The sequence below is a fragment of the Ascaphus truei genome, chromosome 11 (assembly GCF_040206685.1).
Source record: "Ascaphus truei isolate aAscTru1 chromosome 11, aAscTru1.hap1, whole genome shotgun sequence".
NCBI classification, from domain to species: Eukaryota; Metazoa; Chordata; class Amphibia; order Anura; family Ascaphidae; genus Ascaphus; species Ascaphus truei.
In genome coordinates, this window is record NC_134493.1 from 54,897,598 (window position 1) to 54,923,914 (window position 26,317).

The window sequence follows — 26,317 nt, forward strand, 5'->3', positions numbered from 1 at the left end:
CTTCATATTGTGAGGCCCACTGCCCAGGGCGGCCAACTCCAGTCCTCAAGGGCCACCAACAGGTCAGGTTTTAAGGATATCCCTGCTTCAGCCCAGGTGACTCAATCAGTCACTGCTTCAGCACAGGTGGCTCAGGCAGTCCCTGCTTCAGCACCGGTGGCTCAATCAGTGGCTGTCTTCAACTGTGCTGAAGCAGAGATCTTTAAAACCCGACCTGTTGGTGGCCCTTGAGGGCTGGGGTTGGCCACCCCCTGCCCAAAGCTGCAGTTTAGCTGGCTTATGCGTCAGTCCCCGGCACTGCGTCCCCGCGCCCCTCTCCGCACAGCGGGGGCGACGCTATAGGGCAGGCAACCTTTGCAACACCCAAAACCGCTTCGGTGCGGCAAGCAGACGCCGCGCACCCGATGGAATACAGGGGACCGACCCGATGTCCGATCCAATCAACGACGTGACAACCCCGGGCGAACCGCCGGCCTCTCGCCCAACCAAGAGGGGCCGGGCACAGCACCCAGTGCACAGGGGGGCCTGGTGCCAACGATGCGAAGGAGCGGGGAGGGGCGGGAGAAGGGATTCGAACAGGGAAGGAGGGGCCGAGGAGGATGGAGAGAGAGAGAGAGACGGAGAGAGGAGCGAGACAGCCGAGACGTACGTGGAAGGATGAGAGGACCGGTATCTCACTGGCTGACCGAGAGGTGATAAGGGGGCTCGTCTCTCATTAAACATTCCTGTGAGCAGCGCTGGGAGAGGGAGAGAGCGGGGGGGGGGGGGGGGGGGGACAGCGGAGGTTATCCGGCGGAGACGCAGGGAGGAGGACGCTGCTGCTGCTGCTGCTGCTATGGTATCCTTTGCCTGTGAGAGAGCATCAGGAGGTTGGGAAAGGCAGGGAGATATGGATCTTGGGGGGATTGAGGGGGGGGGGGCTGCAGACCCCCTTTGTCCGGTTATACAGGTGGAGGTAGCCACGGCGAACCCACGCGGAGATCCGATCGGTAGCTCGGACGGTGCCGGCTCGCCGTGTGGATCTGTTGGCGCGGGGTAGGGCAGATGAAAGGATACCGGTCAGGAATGTGGGGGTCAGGCGGGGGGAGGGGGGCACCCCGGGGTCAGGCGGGGGGAAGGGGGGGGCATCCCCCTTCTTCTCGCCTCGGCTGGGTTAACCCCCTGCGCTGATGGGAAGGCATGAGCACTCGGTCCTGTCCCGTCTCCCTTCATCCCGCCTTGGCTCGCTAGGTACCACTGTCTGCATCGTGTGTGTGTGCCCCCCCGCCCCCGTGTGCCCCCTGCCCCCCGCGTGCCCCCTGCCCCCCGCATGCATTGATTTGTCACCGTGGGCTCTAAGCTGTCTGCAGATGTTTGGGGAGCTCCCATCTGATGTCTTTGTGAACGGTCAGGGTAGGTCGTCCGGCTTTGCCAGCGCATGCTGCCCCCCCCCCCCCCACACGTGCGCTGTATCCCAGAGGAAGGGACCCCCCCTCCCCATGCAGGTCTGAGCAGACATTTCCTGCGGACATTGCAGCTTTTGCACCACCTGAGTGACGCCGGCACTGTCATTGGGTGGTTAAAATTCAGTGGCTGTCGGTGTGACCTCATGTCTGTTAGGTGTGTGTCCCTGATGTCTGTGTATTAGGAGGGGGTGAGAGGTGTGTGTCCCTGATGTCTGTGTATTAGGAGGTGAGAGGTATGTGTCCCTGATGTCTGTGTATTAGGAGGGGGTGAGAGGTACGTGTCCCTGATGTCTGTGTATTAGGAGGTGAGAGGTATGTGTCCCTGATGTCTGTGTATTAGGAGGGGGTGAGAGGTATGTGTCCCTGATGTCTGTATTAGGAGGGGGTGAGAGGTATGTGTCCCTGATGTCTGTGTATTAGGAGGGGGTGAGAGGTACGTGTCCCTGATGTCTGTGTATTAGGAGGTGAGAGGTATGTGTCCCTGATGTCTGTGTATTAGGAGGGGGAGAGAGGTGTCCCCCCCCCGATGTCTGTGTATTAGGAGGGGGTGAGAGGTATGTCCCTGATGTCTGTGTATTAGGAGGGGGTGAGAGGTATGTGTCCCTGATGTCTGTGTATTAGGAGGGGGTGAGAGGTATGTGCCCCTGATGTCTCTGTATTAGGAGGGGGAGAGAGGTGTGTGTCCCCGATGTCTGTGTATTAGGAGGGGGTGAGAGGTATGTCCCTGATGTCTGTGTATTAGGAGGGGGTGAGAGGTATGTGTCCCTGATGTCTGTATATTAGGAGGTGGTGAGCGGTACGTGTCCCTGATGTCTGTGTATTAGGAGGTGAGAGGTATGTGTCCCTGATGTTTGTGTATTAGGAGGGGGTGAGAGGTATGTCTCCCTGATGTCTGTGTATTAGGAGGGGGTGAGAGGTATGTGTCCCTGATGTCTGTGTATTAGGAGGGGTTGAAAGGTATGTCCCTGAGGTCTATGTATTAGGAGGAGGTGAGAGGTACGTGTCCATGATGTCTGTATTAGGAGGGGCGAGAGGTATGTGTCCCTGATGTCTGTGTATTAGGAAGGGGTGATAGGTAGGTGTCCTTAATGTCTGTGTATTAGGATTGGGTGAGGGTAGGTGTCCCTGATAGCTGTGTATTGTATCTCTTCTCGCTCTATGTTCTTAGTCCTTTAGCTAAAGTGTATACAGGCGGTCCTCGGTTATCCGACGCAATGCGTTACTCAAAATGGCGTCGGATAGCGAAGCGTCGTAAAGCGAAACCCGTTTTCCCATAGGAACACAGTTTAAATTAAACGTTCCGTTCCTGAAGGCATTTTTAATGCTAAAATACACAGAAAATGTTACTCAAGCAATAAGATATGCAGCACACACATAGATTATGATGTAAACATTATATTTATTGATTACAGAACTGTAAAATAAAACTATAAAAATAATACTATGCTGTATTTTGTACAGAAATGTACATGAGCAAAAAAAAACACATCAATTATTGGAGGAAGATGATGGGGGGGGGGAATCTTCAATAGACAACGGACTTTTTGGAGGTGATGTAGGTGCGGTTGAAGGTTTCGGCCTCTTGAAGAACCTCTTCATTGAAGTCTGGACAGATCCTTTCCTTTTCTGCGTGTAGATCTCTCTATAGCAGCTGATTTGGTTAGACACCCCACGACTGACTGTTGAACTCCGTTCAATGTTAGGGTCATTGTCCTCAAATATGGCCAGTGCGCTATCAATGTGCTTGAATGCCGCAGCCAACATTTTGCTAGACAAAGATTTACGTGGCTGTGGCTGTGCCACATCAGCAGATTGGTGGGCCTCCTCTTCAGCAATTTTTTGCTCCTCTAATTGCATGAGGTCTTCATTGCTCAACTCGTTAGAATGTGAGGCGAGCAACTCCTCAATATCCTCGGTTTCCACCTCCAAGTTGAGATCTCTGGCCATTTGCACAACAGTTTCTGTAACTTCTGCAACAGTCTCTGTAATGCCTTGGACATCAGACACAAAATCCGGGCACAAATTACGCCAAACTCCGTTTAGATTGGATTGTTTCACCTCATTCCATGCCTCTCCGATGTTTCTCACTGCATGAAGAATGTTGTAACCCTTCCAAAATTCTTTTAGGGTTGGACCACCTTCCACATCGGTTGCTCTGATGGCCTGGGCAAATGTTCGCCTAAGATAGTAGGCCTTGAAGGAAGCGATAACACCCTGGTCCATCGGCTGTATCAGTGAGGTGGTGTTGGGGGGCATGAACACCACCATGATGTTTGGATGATGGTCATCCAGGTACACGGGATGGCCAGGAGCATTGTCCAGGAGCAGCAACGCTTTGAAATCGAGGTTCTGGTTCATGCAATATAATTGCACAGTCGGAACAAATTGATGCTGGAACCAGTCCTCAAAAAGGCTCCCTGTTACCCATGCTTTACGGTTGGACTTCCAAATCACTGGAAGTGTGTGCTTTGCATAACCCTTGAATGCCCTAGGGTTTTCTGCATGATAAACAAGCAAAGGTTTTAGCTTGAAATCACCTGCAGCATTTGAACCAAGCAGAAGAGTCAGCCTGTCCTTTGCAACTTTAAACCCAGCATAGATTTTTCCTCTCTTGCAATGTAGCTTCTACTGGGCATTTTCTTCCAGTAGAGCCCAGTCTCATCAACATTGAACACTTGACGTGCGCAATAGCCACCGTCCTCTATAATTTTGGCCAATGTAACAGGGAAGGTTTTAGCTGCCTCCTCATCAGCACTAGCAGCATCACCGGTCACTTTAATGTTATGCAAGTTTGCCCTCTCTTTAAACCGCATAAACCAGCCCTTACTTGCAGTGAACGTTTCCTCAGTGGCCCCTTCTCCATGCTGTTGCTTAATGTCCTCATACAGACTCAAAGCCTTGGCCTGAATTAAGGCTAAACTAATGGGCACATGACGCTGGGATTGATCTTCCAGCCATATGATGAGGAGTTTTTCTACCTCAGCAATATGCCCAGCACGTTGCCTTATTGTCGTACCTTGCATAGGTGCTGAGCCCTTGATCTGTTCCAGGATTCTTGCCTTGTCTTTTATTATAGTCACAATAGTTGTGCGAGGTATATCCAAGGAACGTCCAATTTCTGTGTTCGTCTCTCCTTTCTCAGAGCGCTTTATGATGTTGTGCTTGGTCTCCAAAGTTATAGATTTTCTATTCCTTTTTGGAGTAACAGCACTTTGCTTTTTGCTTTGATCAGCCATGGTTTAGGGCCTAAAATACACCACCAAACCTTCACACAGACTGTTCAGAATGATCTCCCTAGCTTGCAGCCGTCTGGTTGTTCATTTGTAGCAATTTTTTAAAGCGTCGTAAGAGCGTCGGATAAGCCGTTCGGGCGTCGTAAAACGGGCCATAGGGATGCATTGACAAGCGTCGGATAAGCCGTTCGTCGTAAAACGAAGCGTCGTAAAACGAGGACCGCCTGTATATATATTTCTGTTTGTGAGTGTACTGTATGTATGTATATATACATAGTGACCCCTTAACCATGTCACTGCCATTAGTACACTTTGCTCCTAGGTGGGACTGACCCCTTAAACATGTCATTGCCATTAGTACACTTTGCCCCTAGGAGGGACTGACCCCTTAACCATGTCATTGCCATTAGTACACTTTGCTCCTAGGAGGGACTGACCCCGTAACCATGTCACTGCCATTAGTACACTTTGCTCCTTGAAGGGACTGACCCCTTAACCATGTCACTGCCATTAGTACACTTTGCTCCTTGGAGGGACTGACCCCTTAACCATGTCACTGCCATTAGTATACATTGCTCCTAGGAGGGACTGACCCCTTAACCATGTCACTGCCATTAGCACACTTTGCTCCTAGGAGGGACTGACCCCTTACCCATGTCACTGCCATTAGTACACTTTGCTCCTAGGTGGGACTGACCCCTTAAACATGTCATTGCCATTAGTACACTTTGCCCCTAGGAGGGACTGACCCCTTAACCATGTCATTGCCATTAGTACACTTTGCTCCTAGGAGGGACTGACCCCTTAACCCTGTCACTGCCATTAGTACACTTTGCTCCTTGAAGGGACTGACCCCTTAACCATGTCACTGCCATTAGTACACTTTGCTCCTTGGAGGGACTGACCCCTTAACCATGTCACTGCCATTAGTATACATTGCTCCTAGGAGGGACTGACCCCTTAACCATGTCACTGCCATTAGCACACTTTGCTCCTAGGAGGGACTGACCCCTTACCCATGTCACTGCCATTAGTACACTTTGCCCCTAGGAGGGACTGACCCCTTAACCATGTCACTGCCATTAGCACACTTTGCTCCTAGGAGGGACTGACCCCTTAACCATGTCACTGCCATTAGTACACTTTGCCCCTAGGAGGGACTGACCCCTTAAATATGTCACAGCCATTAGTACACTTTTCCCCTAGGAGGGACTGACCCCTTAACCATGTCATTGCCATTAGTACACTTTGCTCCTAGGAGGAACTGACCCCGTAACCATGTCACTGCCATTAGTACACTTTTCCCCTAGGAGGGACTGACCCCTTAACCATGTCACTGCCATTAGTATACATTGCACCTAGGAGGGACTGACCCCTTACCCATGTCACTGCCATTAGTACACTTTGCCCCTAGGAGGGACAGACCCCTTAACCATGTCACTGCCACTAGTACACTTTGCTCCTAGGAGGGACTGACCCCTTAACCATGTCACTGCCATTTGTACACTTTGCCCCTAGGAGGGACTGACCCCTTAACCATGTCACTGCCATTAGTACACTTTGCTCCTACGAGGGACAGACCCCGTAACCATGTCACTGCCATTAGTACACTTTGCCCCTAGGAGGGACTGACCCCTTAACCATGTCACTGCCATTAGTACACTTTGCCCCTAGGAGGGACTGACCCCTTAACCATGTCACTGCCATTAGTACACTTTGTCCCTAGGAGGGACTGACCTCTTAACCATGTCACTGCCATTAGTACACTTTGCTCCTTGAAGGGACTGACCCCTTAACCATGTCACTGCCATTAGTACACTTTGCTCCTTGGAGGGACTGACCCCTTAACCATGTCACTGCCATTAGTATACATTGCTCCTAGGAGGGACTGACCCCTTACCCATGTCACTGCCATTAGTACACTTTGCCCCTAGGAGGGACTGACCCCTTAACCATGTCACTGCCATTAGCACACTTTGCCCCTAGGAGGGACTGACCCCTTAAATATGTCACAGCCATTAGTACACTTTTCCCCTAGGAGGGACTGACCCCTTAACCATGTCATTGCCATTAGTACACTTTGCTCCTAGGAGGAACTGACCCCGTAACCATGTCACTGCCATTAGTACACTTTGCTCCTAGGAGGAACTGACCCCGTAACCATGTCACTGCCATTAGTACACTTTTCCCCTAGGAGGGACTGACCCCTTAACCATGTCACTGCCATTAGTATACATTGCACCTAGGAGGGACTGACCCCTTACCCATGTCACTGCCATTAGTACACTTTGCCCCTAGGAGGGACAGACCCCTTAACCATGTCACTGCCATTAGTACACTTTGCCCCTAGGAGGGACAGACCCCTTAACCATGTCACTGCCATTAGTACACTTTGCTCCTAGGAGGGACAGACCCCGTAACCAAGTCACTGCCATTAGTACACTTTGCCCCTAGGAGGGACTGACCCCTTAACCATGTCACTGCCATTAGTACACTTTGCCCCTAGGAGGGACTGACCCCTTAACCATGTCACTGCCATTAGTACACTTTTCCCCTAGGAGGGACTGACCCCTTAACCATGTCACTGCCATTAGTATACATTGCACCTAGGAGGGACTGACCCCTTACCCATGTCACTGCCATTAGTACACTTTGCCCCTAGGAGGGACAGACCCCTTAACCATGTCACTGCCATTAGTACACTTTGCCCCTAGGAGGGACAGACCCCTTAACCATGTCACTGCCATTAGTACACTTTGCTCCTAGGAGGGAAAGACCCCGTAACCATGTCACTGCCATTAGTACACTTTGCCCCTAGGAGGGACTGACCCCTTAACCATGTCACTGCCATTAGTATACATTGCACCTAGGAGGGACTGACCCCTTACCCATGTCACTGCCATTAGTACACTTTGCCCCTAGGAGGGACAGACCCCTTAACCATGTCACTGCCATTAGTACACTTTGCCCCTAGGAGGGACTGACCCCTTAACCATGTCACTGCCATTAGTACACTTTGCCCCTAGGAGGGACTGACCCCTTAACCATGTCACTGCCATTAGTACACTTTGCTCCTCGGGGGGACTGACCCCTTTTTAAATTTTCAACAGCAATACTCTAAATTTGACATGGATTCACAAGGCTGGGGGTTGTTTAAGCTGTACGCTAATGCTTACTCAACATCCCGACTCAAGGGTGTTTGAAGGTCAAGGTGAGGCGATACATTCACGCTAAGGACCAACAATTGGCTGACACCCCACCTGTGTATAACTGAAGTCTTACGTGATGAGTGTGTGTGACCTACCCACGGTTTCCTGGAACCGTTGAGGGACGGACGCCGTACAAGGAATCCGTGCCCAAAACCATGTTGACATCGTAAAACTTGTATATCAACACGTATGTTTGATATGAAAACGTGAGATGAACTTCATGTTTGGGAGCGTTGGGGGGGAAAAGGGAAGCGTTGGAAGTCCGATGCTATTAGGCCATTGATGGGCAACAGATGAAAATGATCAGAAAGATAAACTACAGTACCGTGTAGGGCGGGAGTGGCCGGCTCCCGTCCGTAACGGGTGCCTTAGGGTTTGGGTTTTGAGAATATCCCTGCTTCAGCCCAGTCGAAGACTGAGCCACTGTGATTGAGCCACCTGTGCTGAATCTCGAACTGATTGAGCCACTTGTGCTGATGCTGGGACTGATTGAGACATCTGTGCTGAAGCAGGCACATCCTTAATACCTGACCTGTTGGTGGCCCTTGAGGACTGGAGTTGGCCGCCCCTGGTATAGGGTAAAAGGAAGAAGCTATAGGGGCCTATATACCAAGCTCATATTTGATTTTTTTTTTGCGCATGTTATCGTTAAACAGCAATACAAACTTACATCACGTGTGCGTCACACGTATGAAGCCCCTTATATGACTTCACACGTATGACGGGTAATTTGTTGCTTGATACGTAGTTGGATGCCTTGCGCCAGGTTGATCGCCCGATGGGGACAATTGAAATGAAATCACAATTCTGGGTCTCTCTTTTCATGTAGAACTAGCGTTGGTGAATATCTGTCACATTATAACCGCCACACTGGCAAAATAATACGCATCGCTCACCTATATTCCGAAACTCCCGCGCTGCGTCAAAGTCAGTTCTGCAGTGATCCAGAGCAATGTATTCTGCGCGAACGCTATTAACAGACTTTTTAGGGCTCAGTAGTTGAACGTGGCAGACGATTTTGACGCACTTTCTCCTTTTTCGGGTGCACAGAAACATTCTTTATTATTTGTGAAATACATATCCTTTCCATGTGTTACTTCCTGTTATTTAGCAGACATATTTTACCAAGCTCCGCAACCAGCTCTGCCCCGATGTTTAACCAATGTTGATTCTTTTTAAATCTGACGCAGTGCCACTGCTTCGGACATTGATGGAGGGGTCTTAGGAACGCAGAATAGTGAATTTTGCAAATAGCACAAGCTTTATATACTATATATAACATAGTTACATAGTAGATGAGGTTGAAAAACGACCTACAGTAGGCCCATCTAGTTCAACCTGTGCTAAATGTAGACGACAGATACTTTATCCTATATACGTACTTACAGTATTATGATCCAGAGGAAGGTAAATAAAAAACCCCAGTGACACATTATCCATTGATATCTCTTAAGGGGGAAAATAAATTCCTTCCTGACTCCAAGAATTGGCAATCGTATTACTCCCTGGATCAACATCCTTCCCATGTTTACTTATTTGGTATATCCCTGTATACCTTTCCTTTCTAAAAAGATGTCCAAACATTTTAGAACATATCTATTGTATCTGCCATCACAGTCCCCCTTGGGTAATGAAGCCCACACTGTAACTGCCCTTACGGTAAAGAACCCTTTCCTTTATTAGACCCCCCACAATTGTGAGGACTCCCCTTCTAAGACTGTTCTTCTTCTTTAACTTCTCCTCCCAGAGCGGGGTTGGTCTTTCCCACAGTGAGTTGACCTCTGCTTGACTCACTGGGGGGCCAGAGAGACGGGCCACTGACGGAGGGAGATCTGCCCATCTGGCCTCGGGGGATGCGGGGGGAGTTGGCGTGGCGCCCGCCCTGTCTCGGTGGGCAGAAAGGGTCGGCTCCTTGCCACGTGACAGGGTCGGCAGCATGTCCTCGTTCGGGAAGCTGACGGAGTACTTCAGCCTGAGGAAGTCCCGGGAGGACCTGCGACCGGGACGCAGCACAGGCCGGAGGAGCGGCAGCTACTGCTGCTCTGTCACGCAGTCCAGGTATAAGATACGCCCCGTGCTGGGTGTCTTGTTCACCCCGGACAAGTCACGTACTTATTTTAAGAGAGTCTCTGGTTAATAGAACACTGGTTTGGAAGGAGCCACAAATATGATGTTCTTGAACATGTCTCTCCAACGGAATGGCCCTGGTCCCTCTCTCCCTCCCTCGGAGTCGGTTTGCTTCTCTCTCTAAATCTTTTCTAGTCGGGTTCTCTCCCTTCCAGTTGGTTTGTTTCTCTCACTCTCTCATTCTTTCTCTCACACTTTCATTCTCGCTCTCCCTTCCAGTTGGTTTTTCTCTCCTCTCTCTCCTCACTCTCTCATACTCTCTCTTCCAGTCATTTGCTGTCTCAGATTTGGTCTCTTTCTCTCCTTCTCTTTCTCCCCCCTTTTTTTTCTCTCCCCCCCCCCTCTCTCCCTTCCAGTCAGTTTCTCTCTCCCTCTCTTCCAGTTGATTGCTCTCTCATTTCTGTCTCCGAGCAGGACAGACTGTCCTACAAGGAGTACGGAGCTGTCTCTCACTGCGGGAAATCGAGACAGAAGCGGGGTCTATTCTCCCTGAATGGGATGCAAAGCCAGCGGAACGCCTGGATGAGCACAGATACGTGCGCGCACGCACACACACACACACACACACAGATACACGTGCGCGTGCGCACACACACACACACACAGACACACTGACTCCGACACATACACACACAGAGACACTCACTCCGACACATATACACACACACACAGAGATACTGACTCAGACACATGCACACACGCACACACACATACACAGAACCCCACACACACAGAGACACTGACTCTGACACACACACATAGACACACACACATAGAGACAGTGACTCTGACACATACACGCGCACACACACACACTGACTCCGACACATACACACAGACACACATACACACTGACTCCGACACACACACACACAAACACACACAGAGACACTTACTCTGACACATACATGCGTACACACACACACACACAGAGATACTTACTCCGACACATATACGCACACTCACAGAGACACTGACTCTGACACATACACGCACACACAGAGACACTGACTCTGACACGTACACACACATACACACACAGAGACACTGACTCCGACACATACACGTACACACACATACACACACAGAGACACTGACTCTGACACACACACACATAAATACATACACACAGAGACACTGACTCTGACACACACACACACAGAGACACACACACATAAATACATACACACAGAGACACTGACTTCGACACATACACACAGACATACATACACACTGACACTGACACACACACAGAGACACTTACTCCGACACATACACGCACACACACAGAGACACTGACTCCGACACATATATGCACACACACAGAGACACTGACTCCGACACATATATGCACACACACAGAGACACTGACTCCGACACATATATGCACACACACAGAGACACTGACTCTGACACGTACACACATATATACACACACACACAGAGACACTGACTCCGACTCATACACGCACACACACATAGATACATACACACAGAGACACAGACTCCAACACATAAACACAGACACACATACACACTGCCTCCGACACACACACACACACACACAGAGACACTTACTCCGACACATATACGCACACACACAGACACTGACTCTGACACATACATGCACACACACAGAGACACTGACTCTGACACATACACGCACACACACAGAGACACTGACTCCGACACATACACGTACACACACACACATACACACACACAGAGAGACACTGACTCTGACACATACACGCACACACACAGAGACACTGACTCCGACATACACGCACACACAGAGACACTGACTCTGACACATACACGCACACACACAGAGACACTGACTCTGACACATACACGCACACACACAGAGACACTAACTGACACATACACAGAGGCACTGACTGACACATACACGCACACACACACAGACACTTACTCTGACACATACACGCACACACACAGAGACACTGACTGACATACACGCACACACACACATATACACACACACAGAGACACTGACTCTGACACATACACGCACACAGACACACACATATACACACACACACACAGAGACACTGACTGACACATACACGCACACACAGAGACACTGACTCTGACACATACACACACACAGACACACACACATATAGATACATACACACAGAGACACTGACTCTGACACATACACGCACACAGACATACACACATATACACACACACACAGAGACACTGACTCCGACACATACACGCACACAGAGACACACACATATACACACACACACACAGAGACACTGACTCCGACACATACACGCAGAGCCATCGGATGGAAGGGGGTGAGGTGATATTGATAGGAGTGACATGTTTAGAATGTCACCCGTACAATGTGTACCGAAAACTGCAAACCCGTCACCTGCCTGCCATTAACACGTCAGTTCTTAATGTGTCACTGTACGCCCTGTGCTATCGCAGTAAACAGCACTCTGCTCTGCATACAGCGCGGCCATCAGACGTCTGTAATAGCAGTGAGTGATATGCACGGATGTCTTTATTTATAGAGATCCATCCATATACTCAGCGCTTTACAGCTGTAACACACGGGACATACTAGGAATAACAACACCGCACTTATCACCTGAGATCAGACTCCAAAAGACTGTTCATGGTCCCGAGGTTCAGCAAAGTATCCGGCCGCTCCTCCTCCTCTTAACGTGCACCCCAAAACTGGAACAGTCTGCCAGAGACTCTCACAGCCGCCGACAGTCTAAGTTCTTTCATAACTAAGGCTGTCTCACATTTTAATCTGTAACTGTTACATACGCCCATAATATATATTATCTGTAACTGGGCACTCTCACTCTCCTCTCTCCACCCCTCTCCTCTCTCTCACTCTTCTCTCTCCTCCCCCCTGTCTCTCCATCTCTCTCCCCTCTCTCTCTCCCCCTTTCCTCTCTCTCTCTGTCTCTCTCTCGCTCGCTTTTTTTCTACTTCTGGCTGGATGGGCGGCCCCAACCCGTTTCCCGGATTTTCCTGAATGTGCCATTCCACATCCGTTCCGCCTTGCAAACTCCGCCGACGGATTGTTCCGGTTTCAATCCGCGTGGCTTCATCCAAAACCGCCACTGGATCCAATCCGCCGGGCTATCTTAAGAATCCAATCCGCGGACAGATTGTGGGTGTTAAAAATAAAATCCGCAAAAGGCGAATCGCTATTTTTGAATCTGATCCGAAAGGAACCGGCCAATACGTGGCGGATTCCAAATCCGTCCCCAAAAATTCGACCATCTCTACTTGTGACAGTAGGATCACAATAGGGAGATGTTCTTTTAGGGGGTGATGTTCTTCTAGGGGGAGATGTTCTTCTAGGGGGAGATGTTCTTCTAGGGGGAGATGTTCTTCAAGGGGGAGATGTTCTTCTATTGTAATCCTGTTCTCAATATCTTTTTATAATGGGGGGGGCGGGTATCTTTATTACACTGAAATCACACAGGTACTTACTGAGAGTTTGTTCTTCGCCATGTGTCTTTCCGAGTAGAAGCTTTAGAAGGAGGGTGTTCTTGTAACTGTGGGGTTCACACTGGGAATCTAATCGAAAGCAGAAGGTTCGTACAAGTATTGGACATTCGTTGGAAGGCTGTCGTTCTTGTACTGTCACTTTACTAGGAGGGTACACTTCAAACCACATATTGAGTAAAATGCGGGTGTCTTCATAAGTGTCACGCCACACTGGGGACATGTTCATTCATCGACGGGGTTCAAAGGACCTCATCACACTGGAAGTATTTTCTACAACTTGTACTTTACTCTAGATCAAGGGCGGCCAACTCTAGTCCTCAAGGGCCACCCACTGGTCAGGTTTTTAAGGATATCTCTGCTTCAGCAAAGGTGGCTCAGTTGATTGAGCCACCTGTGCTGAAGCAGGGATAGCCCTAATACCTAGCCTGTTGGTGGCTCTTCAGGACTGGAGTTGTCCACCCCTGACCTTAGGTCATGTTCTCACGTGGAAGATGTCCTTATTACTGTCACATCCCAGTGGGGGAATATGTAAGTACGGGGAACGCGTCCTTTTATAACTCTGGGACATGTTCCTATAAGGAAGGTATCCTACTAACCGTCATCTCACAGTGGGGACGTGTTCATATAAGGAAGGTATCCTACTAACCGTCATCTCACAGTGGGGACGTGTTCATATAAGGAAGGTGTCCTACTAACCGTCATCTCACAGTGGGGACGTGTTCATATAAGGAAGGGGTCCTACTAACCGTCATCTCACAGTGGGGACGTGTTCATATAAGGAAGGTATCCTACTAACCGTCATCTCACAGTGGGGACGTGTTCATATAAGGAAGGTGTCCTACTAACCGTCATCTCACAGTGGGGACGTGTTCATATAAGGAAGGGGTCCTACTAACCGTCATCTCACAGCGGGGACATGTTCATATAAGGAAGGTATCCTACTAACCGTCATCTCACAGTGGGGACGTGTTCATGAAAGTAAGGTACCCTACTAACCGTCATCTCACAGTGGGGACATGTTCATATAAGGAAGGGGTCCTACTAACCGTCATCTCACAGTGGGGACATGTTCATATAAGGAAGGGGTCCTACTAACCGTCATCTCACAGTGGGGACGTGTTCATATAAGGAAGCTGTCCTAGTAACCGTCATCTCACAGTGGGGACGTGTTCTTGAAAGTAAGGTGTCCTACTAACCGTCATCTCACAGTGGGGACGTGTTCATGAAAGTAAGGTACCCTACTAACCGTCATCTCACAGTGGGGACATGTTCATATAAGGAAGGGGTCCTACTAACCGTCATCTCACAGTGAGGACGTGTTCATACAGTATAAGGAAGGTATCCTACTAACCGTCATCTCACAGTGGGGATGTGTTCATATAAGGAAGGGGTCCTACTAACCGTCATCTCACAGTGGGGACGTGTTCATATAAGTAAGGTATCCTACTAACCGTCATCTCACAGTGGGGACGTGTTCATATACTGTAAGGAAGGTGTCCTACTAACCGTCATCTCACAGTGGGGACGTGTTCATATAAGTAAGGTATCCTACTAACCGTCATCTCACAGTGGGGACATGTTCATGTAAGGAAGGGGTCCTACTAACCGTCATCTCACAGTGGGGACGTGTTCATGAAAGTAAGGTGTCCTACTAACCGTCATCTCACAGTGGGGACGTGTTCATGAAAGTAAGGTGTCCTACTAACCGTCATCTCACAGTGGGGACGTGTTCATGAAAGTAAGGTGTCCTACTAACCGTCATCTCACAGTGGGGACATGTTCATGTAAGGAAGGGGTCCTACTAACCGTCATCTCACAGTGGGGACGTGTTCATGAAAGTAAGGTGTCCTACTAACCGTCATCTCACAGTGGCGACGTGTTCATGAAAGTAAGGTGTCCTACTAACCGTCATCTCACAGTGGGGACATGTTCATATAAGGAAGGTGTCCTACTAACCGTCATCTCACAGTGGGGACGTGTTCATATAAGTAAGGAATCCTACTAACTGTCATCTCACAGTGGGGACGTGTTCATGTAAGGAAGGGGTCCTACTAACTGTCATCTCACAGTGGGGACGTGTTCATGAAAGTAAGGTGTGCTACTAACCGTCATCTCACAGTGGGGACGTGTTCATGAAAGTAAGGTGTCCTACTAACCGTCATCTCACAGTGGGGACATGTTCATATAAGGAAGGTGTCCTACTAACCGTCATCTCACAGTGGGGACGTGTTCATATAAGTAAGGAATCCTACTAACCGTCATCTCACAGTGGGGACATGTTCATGTAAGGAAGGGGTCCTACTAACCGTCATCTCACAGTGGGGACGTGTTCATGAAAGTAAGGTGTGCTACTAACCGTCATCTCACAGTGGGGACGTGTTCATGAAAGTAAGGTGTCCTACTAACCGTCATCTCACAGTGGGGACATGTTCATATAAGGAAGTGGTCCTACTAACCGTCATCTCACAGTGGGGACGTGTTCATGAAAGTAAGGTGTCCTAGTAACTGTCACATCGCATTGGGGACCTGATTTATAACCATCACTATGCACAAGGATGGTGTCCTTATAACTATCACACTGGGGACATGTTAGTACCAGTATGGGGTCCTTATAACCAGCATGTCACATTGAAGAAGTTGAAGGTATCCTTATAATTGGTACACCATATGGGGAAAGTGCTTCGGTAAGGAGTTGGTTAGTGGTTCATTCTGACCTCTGTGTCCCTCTCTCCTATAGGTCCTTGGACAGGAAGCTGCAGAGACCTGTTTTAGGAAAGTCCCTGACTCTTCCCAGCATCCCTCAGTCTCCGGTGCTGACCAGAATCCCGCAGCTACAGGAGGGAGCTCCTCGGCTTCCTCAAAGCTGTTCAACCCCACCAGACGCCTACAAATCCTGCAAACTGCCCCCTTCTGGTAAGTACGACCTGCAAACCCGTCTGCGGAGGCTTTCGGAATGAATGGACATGCACAGCAATGCTGTATCGTTGTACTATGCCGTATTAATGGCTTAGAGCAGTGGTTCTCAACTCCAGTCCTCCAGATCCCCCAACAGGTCAGGTTTTTAGGATATCCCAGCTTAAGCACAGGTGGCTCAATCAGTGGCTCAGCTTCAGCACAAGTGGCTCAGTCAAAGTCCATGAAGCAGCTCAGTGGTAATGGCGCTGCCCGTGAAGCAGCTCAGTGGTAATGGCCCTGCCCATGACGCAGCTCAGTGGTAATGGCGCTGCCCATGAAGCAGCTCAGTGGTAATGGCGCTGCCCATGAAGCAGCTCAGTGGTAATGGCCCTGCCCATGAAGCAGCTCAGTGGTAATGGCCCTGCCCATGAAGCAGCTCAGTGGTAATGGCGCTGCCCATGAAGCAGCGCAGTGATAATGGCGCTGCCCATGAAGCAGCTCAGTGGTAATGGCGCTGCCCATGAAGCAGCTCAGTAGTAATGGCGCTGCCCATGAAGCTGCTCAGTGGTAACGGCCCTGCCTATGAAGCAGCTCAGTGGTAATGGCGCTGCCCATGAAGCAGCTCAGTGGTAATGGCGCTGCCCATGAAGCAGCTCAGTGGTAACGGCGGTGCCCGTGAAGCAGCTCAGTGGTAAAGGCCCTGCCCATGAAGCAGCTCAGTGGTAATGGCGCTGCCCATGAAGCAGCTCAGTGTTAATGGCGCTGCCCATGAAGCAGCTCAGTGGTAATGGCGCTGCCCATGAAGCAGCTCAGTGGTAATGGCCCTGCCCATGAAGCAGCTCAGTGGTAACGGCACTGCCCATGAAGCAGCTCAGTGGTAATGGCGCTGCCCATGACGCAGCTCAGTGGTAATGGCGCTGCCCGTGACGCAGCTCAGTGGTAATGGCGCTGCCCATGAAGCAGCTCAGTGGTAATGGCGCTGCCCATGAAGCAGCTCAGTGGTAATGGCGCTGCCCATGAAACAGCTCAGTGGTAATGGCGCTGCCCATGAAGCAGCTCAGTGGTAAAGGCGCTGCCCATGAAGCAGCTCAGTGGTAATGGCCCTGCCCATGAAGCAGCTCAGTGGTAACGGCCCTGCCCGTGAAGCAGCTCAGTGGTAATGGCGCTGCCCATGACGCAGCTCAGTGGTAACGGCCCTGCCCGTGAAGCAGCTCAGTGGTAATGGCGCTGCCCATGAAGCAGCTCAGTGGTAATGGCGCTGCCCATGACGCAGCTCAGTGGTAATGGCGCTGCCCGTGACGCAGCTCAGTGGTAATGGCGCTGCCCATGAAGCAGCTCAGTGGTAATGGCGCTGCCCATGAAGCAGCTCAGTGGTAACGGCCCTGCCCATGAAACAGCTCAGTGGTAATGGCGCTGCCCATGAAGCAGCTCAGTGGTAATGGCGCTGCCCATGAAACAGCTCAGTGGTAATGGCGCTGCCCATGAAGCAGCTCAGTGGTAATGGCGCTGCCCATGAAGCAGCTCAGTGGTAATGGCGCTGCCCATAAAGCAGCTCAGTGGTAATGGCCCTGCCCATGAAACAGCTCAGTGGTAATGGCGCTGCCCATAAAGCAGCTCAGTGGTAATGGCGCTGCCCATGAAACAGCTCAGTGGTAAAGGCGCTGCCCATGAAACAGCTCAGTGGTAAAGGCGCTGCCCATGAAGCAGCTCAGTGGTAATGGCGCTGCCCATGAAGCAGCTCAGTGGTAATGGCCCTGCCCATGAAACAGCTCAGTGGTAATGGCGCTGCCCATGAAGCAGCTCAGTGGTAATGGCGCTGCCCGTGACGCAGCTCAGTGGTAATGGCGCTGCCCATGAAGCAGCTCAGTGGTAATGGCGCTGCCCATGAAGCAGCTCAGTGGTAATGGCGCTGCCCATGAAGCAGCTCAGTGGTAATGGCGCTGCCCATGAAGCAGCTCAGTGGTAATGGTGCTGCCCATGACGCAGCTCAGTGGTAATGGCGCTGCCCATGAAGCAGCTCAGTGGTAATGGCGCTGCCCATGACGCAGCTCAGTGGTAATGGCGCTGCCCATGAAGCAGCTCAGTGGTAATGGCCCTGCCCATGAAGCAGCTCAGTGGTAATGGCGCTGCCCATGAAGCAGCTCAGTGGTAACGGCCCTGCCCGGGAAGCAGCTCAGTGGTAATGGCGCTGCCCATGAAGCAGCTCAGTGGTAACGGCCCTGCCCATGAAACAGCTCAGTGGTAATGGCGCTGCCCATGACGCAGCTCAGTGGTAACGGCCCTGCCCATGACGCAGCTCAGTGGTAACGGCCCTGCCCATGAAGCAGCTCAGTGGTAATGGCGCTGCCCATGAAGCAGCTCAGTGGTAATGGCGCTGCCCATGACGCAGCTCAGTGGTAATGGCCCTGCCCATGAAGCAGCTCAGTGGTAATGGCGCTGCCCATGAAGCAGCTCAGTGGTAATGGCGCTGCCCATGAAGCAGCTCAGTGGTAATGGCGCTGCCCATAAAGCAGCTCAGTGGTAATGGCGCTGCCCATGAAGCAGCTCAGTGGTAATGGCGCTGCCCATGAAGCAGCTCAGTGGTAATGGCGCTGCCCATGAAGCAGCTCAGTGGTAATGGCGCTGCCCATGAAGCAGCTCAGTGGTAATGGCGCTGCCCATGACGCAGCTCAGTGGTAATGGCGCTGCCCATGAAGCAGCTCAGTGGTAATGGCGCTGCCCATGACGCAGCTCAGTGGTAATGGCGCTGCCCATGAAGAAGCTCAGTGGTAATGGCGCTGCCCATGAAGCAGCTCAGTGGTAATGGCCCTGCCCATGAAGCAGCTCAGTGGTAATGGCGCTGCCCATGAAGCAGCTCAGTGGTAACGGCCCTGCCCATGAAACAGCTCAGTGGTAATGGCGCTGCCCATGACGCAGCTCAGTGGTAACGGCCCTGCCCATGACGCAGCTCAGTGGTAACGGCCCTGCCCATGAAGCAGCTCAGTGGTAATGGCGCTGCCCATGAAGCAGCTCAGTGGTAATGGCTCTGCCCATGAAGCAGCTCAGTGGTAATGGCGCTGCCCATGAAGCAGCTCAGTGGTAAAGGCGCTGCCCATGAAGCAGCTCAGTGGTAATGGCGCTGCCCGTGAAGCAGCTCAGTGGTAACGGCCCTGCCTATGAAGCAGCTCAGTGGTAACGGCCCTGCCCATGAAGCAGCTCAGTGGTAATGGCGCTGCCCATGAAGCAGCTCAGTGGTAATGGCGCTGCCTATGAAGCAGCTCAGTGGTAATGGCGCTGCCCATGACGCAGCTCAGTGGTAATGGCCCTGCCCATGAAGCAGCTCAGTGGTAATGGCCCTGCCCATGAAGCAGCTCAGTGGTAATGGCGCTGCCCGTGAAGCAGCTCAGTGGTAATGGCCCTGCCCATGAAGCAGCTCAGTGGTAATGGCGCTGCCCATGAAGCAGCTCAGTGGTAAAGGCGCTGCCCATGAAGCAGCTCAGTGGTAAAGGCCCTGCCCATGAAGCAGCTCAGTGGTAAAGGCCCTGCCCATGAAGCAGCTCAGTGGTAATGGCCCTGCCCGGGAAGCAGCTCAGTGGTAAAGGCGCTGCCCATGAAACAGCTCAGTGGTAATGGCCCTGCCCATGAAGCAGCTCAGTGGTAATGGCGCTGCCCATGAAGCAGCTCAGTGGTAATGGCGCTGCCCGTGAAGCAGCTCAGTGGTAATGGCGCTGCCCGTGAAGCAGCTCAGTGGTAATGGCGCTGCCCGTGAAGCAGCTCAGTGGTAATGGCGCTGCCCATGAAGCAGCTCAGTGGTAAAGGCCCTGCCCAGGAAGCAGCTCAGTGGTAATGGCGCTGCCCGTGAAGCAGCTCAGTGGTAATGGCGCTGCCCGTGAAGCAGCTCAGTGGTAATGGCGCTGCCCATGAAGCAGCTCAGTGGTAAAGGCGCTGCCCATGAAGCAGCTCAGTGGTAATGGCCCTGCCCATGAAGCAGCTCAGTGGTAATGGCCCTGCCCATGAAGCAGCTCAGTGGTAAAGGCGCTGCCCATGAAACAGCTCAGTGGTAATGGCCCTGCCCATGAAGCAGCTCAGTGGTAATGGCGCTGCCCGTGAAGCAGCTCAGTGGTAATGGCGCTGCCCGTGAAGCAGCTCAGTGGTAATGGCCCTGCCCATGAAGCAGCTCAGTGGTAATGGCGCTGCCCATGACGCTGCCCATGAAGCAGCTCAGTGGTAACGGCCCTGCCCATGAAGCAGCTCAGTGGTAATGGCCCTGCCCATGACGCAGCTCAGTGGTAATGGCCCTGCCCATGACGCAGCTCAGTGGTAATGGCGCTGCCCATGAAGCAGCTCAGTGGTAATGGCGCTGCCCATGACGCAGCTCAGTGGTAATGGCCCTGCCCATGAAGCAGCTCAGTGGTAATGGCGCTGCCCATGACGCAGCTCAGTGGTAATGGCGCTGCCCATGACGCAGCTCAGTGGTAATGGCCCTGCCCATGACGCAGCTCAGTGGTAATGGCGCTGCCCATGATGCAGCTCAGTGGTAATGACCCTGCCCATGAAGCAGGTTTGAATCCCAGTGTCGGTTCTTCTTTTGACTTTGGACAAGTCAATAATAATACAAATAAAACACCATTTATCTGTGCAAAAAAAGCCCGTTACCTTTTATAGGATTCATTTTCTTTGGCAAATCTAGTGCTATTTATCCACAATCGTTAATAAATGTCCCCATTGGTCCTTGGTGGAAAGCAGGGATCAGCACCCCAATGTTAAAATCAACACCGTATTGCACCTATTTTAACAGTCTCGGTGTGTTAATGTGTGTGTTAATGTGTGCGTGTATTAGTGTCTGTGTGTTTTTCTGTGTGTTAATGTTCATCAGTGTGTCAGTACCAGTGTGTTAGTGAATTTGTGCAGTGGGCCTCATTGTCTTCTCTGATACATTGCGGTGGGATATATTGAATCTTATGGAAACTGGGGTACATTCTGCCGTACTACAGGATATGTTATATTCTGTTATCTGGGGGAACAATGTCTGTAACCCTGTCTCCTTCCTCTCTGCAGTGGACTCATGGCGCTCAGAAGACAGAGGAATGAACTCAGGGGGGTTGTCTCCCAGGCTCATCTCCTCCCCGGAGGAGGCTCGTCTCAGCCACCAACGCTCCTTCCACATGAGGAAGAGCATCTCTGTGGACAACCACCTGAGTTCCTGCCACTACCCCCTACACCCGCCAGACCCCCCAGACCCCCAGGGGCAGAAGGTGAAGAGCAAGCTCAGGAGGCAGTTTGTAAGTAGATATACCATGTTCCTTCTGAGTATTATCTACGTATGCCTTAACCCCTTTAGTGCTGGGAGGGGGGTGGGCCGTATTCCAAAGCCTGAGGCACAAGAAGATAAAATCATTGCCCAAGGTCACCAGGAAAGCCGACACTGGGACTTGATCGGGGTCACCCAGTGTCTTCACCACTCATCTAAGCGACTTCCTGTTCAAATCTACTCAATACCTCAACTGTACCCAAAGATCACATTGGGTCCTATTCAATATGCTGCAAACTTGTCACTACCTTGCTAGGGATGCTTCAAGCCCCATTTATTTCAATGATTCGGGCCCATTGGGTGCATATGCTTTGTATCACTGAGCCTCCATTGTAATTATTACAAGTGCTAAGAACGTCCATGTATGGAGATACATCCATCACGGGAAAGGCTGCCATTCCAGACGCTGTTAATGCACAGTTAACGATGCGCAGACGGTCGCGGGAAACGCTATTAACTACGTGTTTTGTCACCATATTAAATAGGAGATTTTTTTTTTATAAATCTAAAAGTCTGCGCGCTGGTTCTGTCCCAATCAGCACTGAGCTGCAAGAAAGGGGGCTTCATGTAAAAGAGGCCCAAAGGTACTAAACAGTGCTAAGACGTAATATACCTCTTCACATTCAAGTGAATGGGGCAAAAGTAAGGCTTGTAACTGCCATGGGAACTTTAGGTATTCATGCTTCAACTATCATGATGTCCAGACATGGTACATCAAATGGTCAGCAGATTCGGGGGTGCCGTGTTTCCTTTCCACATCCGCAGGGAATCTGTCCATAGTCACCCTGCTATGGCCAAGTTAGGTTCTTAGCCTAATTGCTATGTTGCTGACGGCTGTGGCAGTGAAGGGGTCGTTGACGGGGTGTAGTACAGGTCCTGGAGATCATTTTGAGTTGGTTTGCAGTGGAGAGGTAGTAATCAGTTTCCTGATCTTTGAACCGTTGGAAGGGTCTTTAAATTTTAATGCGGGTTCCTTGTGTTGAATAGTCTACCAGTAACAAGATATTGGCACTGATACCTCCTCGTCACTCTGTTCCCGTGCCTCATTACCAGCCCTCGGGGTGTAAAGAGGGTCTCGGGTTACTCTTCTGCGAAATCTTAAACCACTATCTTTTTGAAAGGGATTTGGATGATGGAAAACCCCCTCCAGTCTCGAGGGCGGCATTTTTACCTCCATCTGTAACGATCGGAAAATTCCCTCTGGATCCCTCTGGATCCAGTTACTCATTGGTACCAAAGCTTGACTCTTCAGTGGTACCAATCCACACTGTTCAAGATCTCTTGAGTTCTGTTCGAGAGGGCAACTGAGAAAGACAGAGAAGCAGAAGATTCCCGGAGCCCTTTCAAAGTAGCAAAGAGCTTGACTATAGTCTTTTCTCTTCCACCTGTGAAACCTTGAAGACTCTCACTAGATATCTCCTCTCATTTTTTCTTCTGTCTCTATCTAAACATCTCAATGGATGCTCATGTTGTGGATACATTTTGCAAGGGTGACTTTGCTTTCTACGGAGACATGAAGGTTTAGAAGGCATTGGAAACCCCCCTCGTCTTGGTCTTGCTCTATTTCTGTGTGATGGACATCTCGTGTTCAGATACGGCATGGCATGAGGAACTACACCGCTGCTCTCTTTCTAGTGCCTAGCTGAGAAGGTTAGAGCACAGAATACATGCTGCGGAGAGCAGGAGTAGACATGTTTAGAAGAGGGAACCTGTGTTTCGGGGTAAGGAGTAACACAATTGCATGATTGTTCCACGACAATACTGTTTAACAATATATTTGGAAGTGCGTTGGAATCTGCGGCCTGAACTAATAAAACTATTGAAGGCCATGTACAGTAATATCTAAGAGGGACTAGGGGGACCTCTTGTATCTGTGTATATGAGCTGGGGGGACCTCTTGTATCTGTGTATATGAGCTGGGGGGACCTCTTGTATCTGTATATATGAGCTTGGGGGACCTCTTGTATCTGTGTATATGAGCTTGGGGGACCTCTTGTATCTGTGTATATGAGCTGGGGGACCTCTTGTATCTGTGTATATGAGCTTGGGGGACCTCTTGTATCTGTGTATATGAGCTGGGGGGACCTCTTGTATCTGTATATATGAGCTGGGGGGACCGCTTGTATCTGTATATATGAGCTGAGGGGACCTCTTGTATCTATGTATAGGCGCTGAGGGGACCTCTTGTATCTGTATATATGAGCTATGTGGACCTCTTGTATCTATGTATAGGCGCTGAGAGGACCTCTTGTATTTGTGTATAGGAGCTGTGGGGACCTCTTGTATCTATATATAGCAGCTGAGGGGACCTCTTGTATCTACAGTATGTATAGGAGCTGAGGGGACCTCTTGTATCTGTGTATCGAGGAGTTCAGGGGACCACTTGTATCTATTTATGAGCTCAGCAGACCTTTTGTATCTGTGTATAGGAGCTGAGGGGACCTCTTGTACCTGTGTATAGGAGCTGAGGGGACCTCTTGTATCTGTGTATAGGGGATGCTGAGGGGAATCCTTGTATCTGTGTATAGCGGGAGCTGAGGGGACCTCTTGTATCTGTGTATAAGAGCTGCAGGGACCTCTTGTATCTGTGTATAGGGGGAGCTGAGGGGACCTCTTGTATCTGTGTATAGCGGGAGCTGAGGGGACCTCTTGTATCTGTGTATAAGAGCTGCAGGGACCTCTTGTATCTGTGTATAGGGGGAGCTGAGGGGACCTCTTGTATCTGTGTATAGGGGATGCTGAGGGGACCTCTTGTATCTGTGTATAGGGGATGCTGAGGGGTGCCTCTTGTATCTGTGTATAGGGGATGCTGAGGGGACCTCTTGTATCTGTGCATAGCGGGAGCTGAGGGGACCGCTTGTATCTATGTATAGGGGGAGCCGAGGGAACCTCTTGTATCTGTGTATAAGAGCTGCAGGGACCTCTTGTATCTGTGTATAGGGGGAGTTGAGGGGACCTCTTGTATATGTGTATAGGGGATGCTGGGGGGTCTCTTATATCTGTGTATAGGGGATGCTGAGGGGACCTCTTGTATCTGGGTATAAGAGCTGTGGGGACAGGAGGAGCTGAGGGGACGGTTTCTATCTATTGTGAATATTTCTCTAGTCCCTACACAAACACGCTGCTGTTCCCATGGCAACGCAGTGCTATCCACGCTGAGGATTGTTTCGCAAATAGCAGCATATGAATGGGATGCATCCAGGGGCTCTGCCCCTCTCCCCCTCCCGGCAACTGGCCCCAATTTGTCTCAAATCCTATCTGGTAACCCCTCCGCTGCCAGGATATATATATCAGAGAATGGGTTAATAGTACAGATCAATAAACACACTCCCAGCAAGCTCAGAACCCCACAACCCACTACATATATGAACCCAGCTTATATATATATTTTTATGTATGTATGTATGTATGTATATATGTATGTATGTATATATGTATGTATGTCAAAAGGAGTGCTACTAAGCTTGGCCAAATGTGTACAACAAAAAATAGAAAAGCCCAATGCTACGTCCAATGTGACAAAAATACACAGTGAAATACTTCAATATTCTATTGAGTAAAGGTCATTTAGTTAAACCCTTTGGCCAAAGCGTTATAAGCCTGCAGCCACGACCAGTATGCAGCCACGTCACGACCAGTATGCAGCCACGTCACGGCCTGACCAGTATGCAGCCACGTCACGGCATGACCTGCATGCAGCCACGCCACGGCACGACCAGTATGCAGCCATGTCACGACCAGTATGCAACCACGTCACGACCAGTATGCAGCCACGTCACGACCAGTATGCAGCCACGTCACGGCCTGACCTGTATGCAGCCACGTCACGGCATGACCAGTATGCAGCCACGTCACGGCATGACCAGTATGCAGCCACGCCACGGCACGACCAGTATGCAGCCATGTCACGACCAGTATGCAACCATGTCACGACCAGTATGCAGCCACGTCACGACCAGTATGCAGCCACGTCACGTCCTGACCTGTATGCAGCCACGTCACGGCATGACCAGTATGCAGCCACGTCACGGCATGACCAGTATGCAGCCACGTTTGGCATGACCAGTATGCAGCCACATCACGACCAGTATGCAGCCATGTCACTACCAGTATGCAGCCACGTCACGACCAGTATGCAGCCACGTCACGACCAGTATATGCAGGTCCTAACACTACCTGTGAGAATTCTCACTTACCTCTGCTGGAGGGAGAAGTATCTCACTGTGTATTTTTGTCACATTGGATGCAGCATTGGGCTTCTGTCCCGTGTTGTATAATAGTTCAGATAACCTGTAATAACATCCCACCTCTCATTTCCGAAGCACTTCATAATGACGGTGTGAGTGCGGGTACGTGCAGCCACTTCTAGTGTGGAATCCTAACTACTATACTTACGCAAACCTGCCCTCTAATTCCAGGTCAGCCGTGCGGTAGTGAACCAGTTCTGATCTGCTGATCTGTTAGAAACGGGGGGTGTAACCCCTCTGCTTTGACCCCTCGGACTTCTGATTATGATTGCGGGTCGGGGGGGCCCTCAGTCCCTATTAATAACTGACTGGGCCAGGCGTGGCTTGCGGTCAGACAGCGAGAAGAATACGGACGCGG

The 26,317-nt window shown here is 50.6% G+C and overlaps 1 protein-coding gene across 1 annotated transcript; it reads left to right on the forward strand.

The window, feature by feature from the left end:
• Positions 1-589: 589 nt before the first annotated feature.
• Positions 590-23,020, forward strand: LOC142462888 (uncharacterized). Its single transcript, XM_075565102.1, has 5 exons — positions 590-692; positions 9,635-9,945; positions 16,265-16,440; positions 21,460-21,907; positions 22,834-23,020. Exons 2-5 carry the CDS (start codon positions 9,824-9,826, stop codon positions 23,018-23,020), a joined length of 933 nt encoding a protein of 310 aa, XP_075421217.1. The 5' UTR covers positions 590-692; positions 9,635-9,823.
• The last annotated feature ends 3,297 nt before the right edge of the window (positions 23,021-26,317 follow it).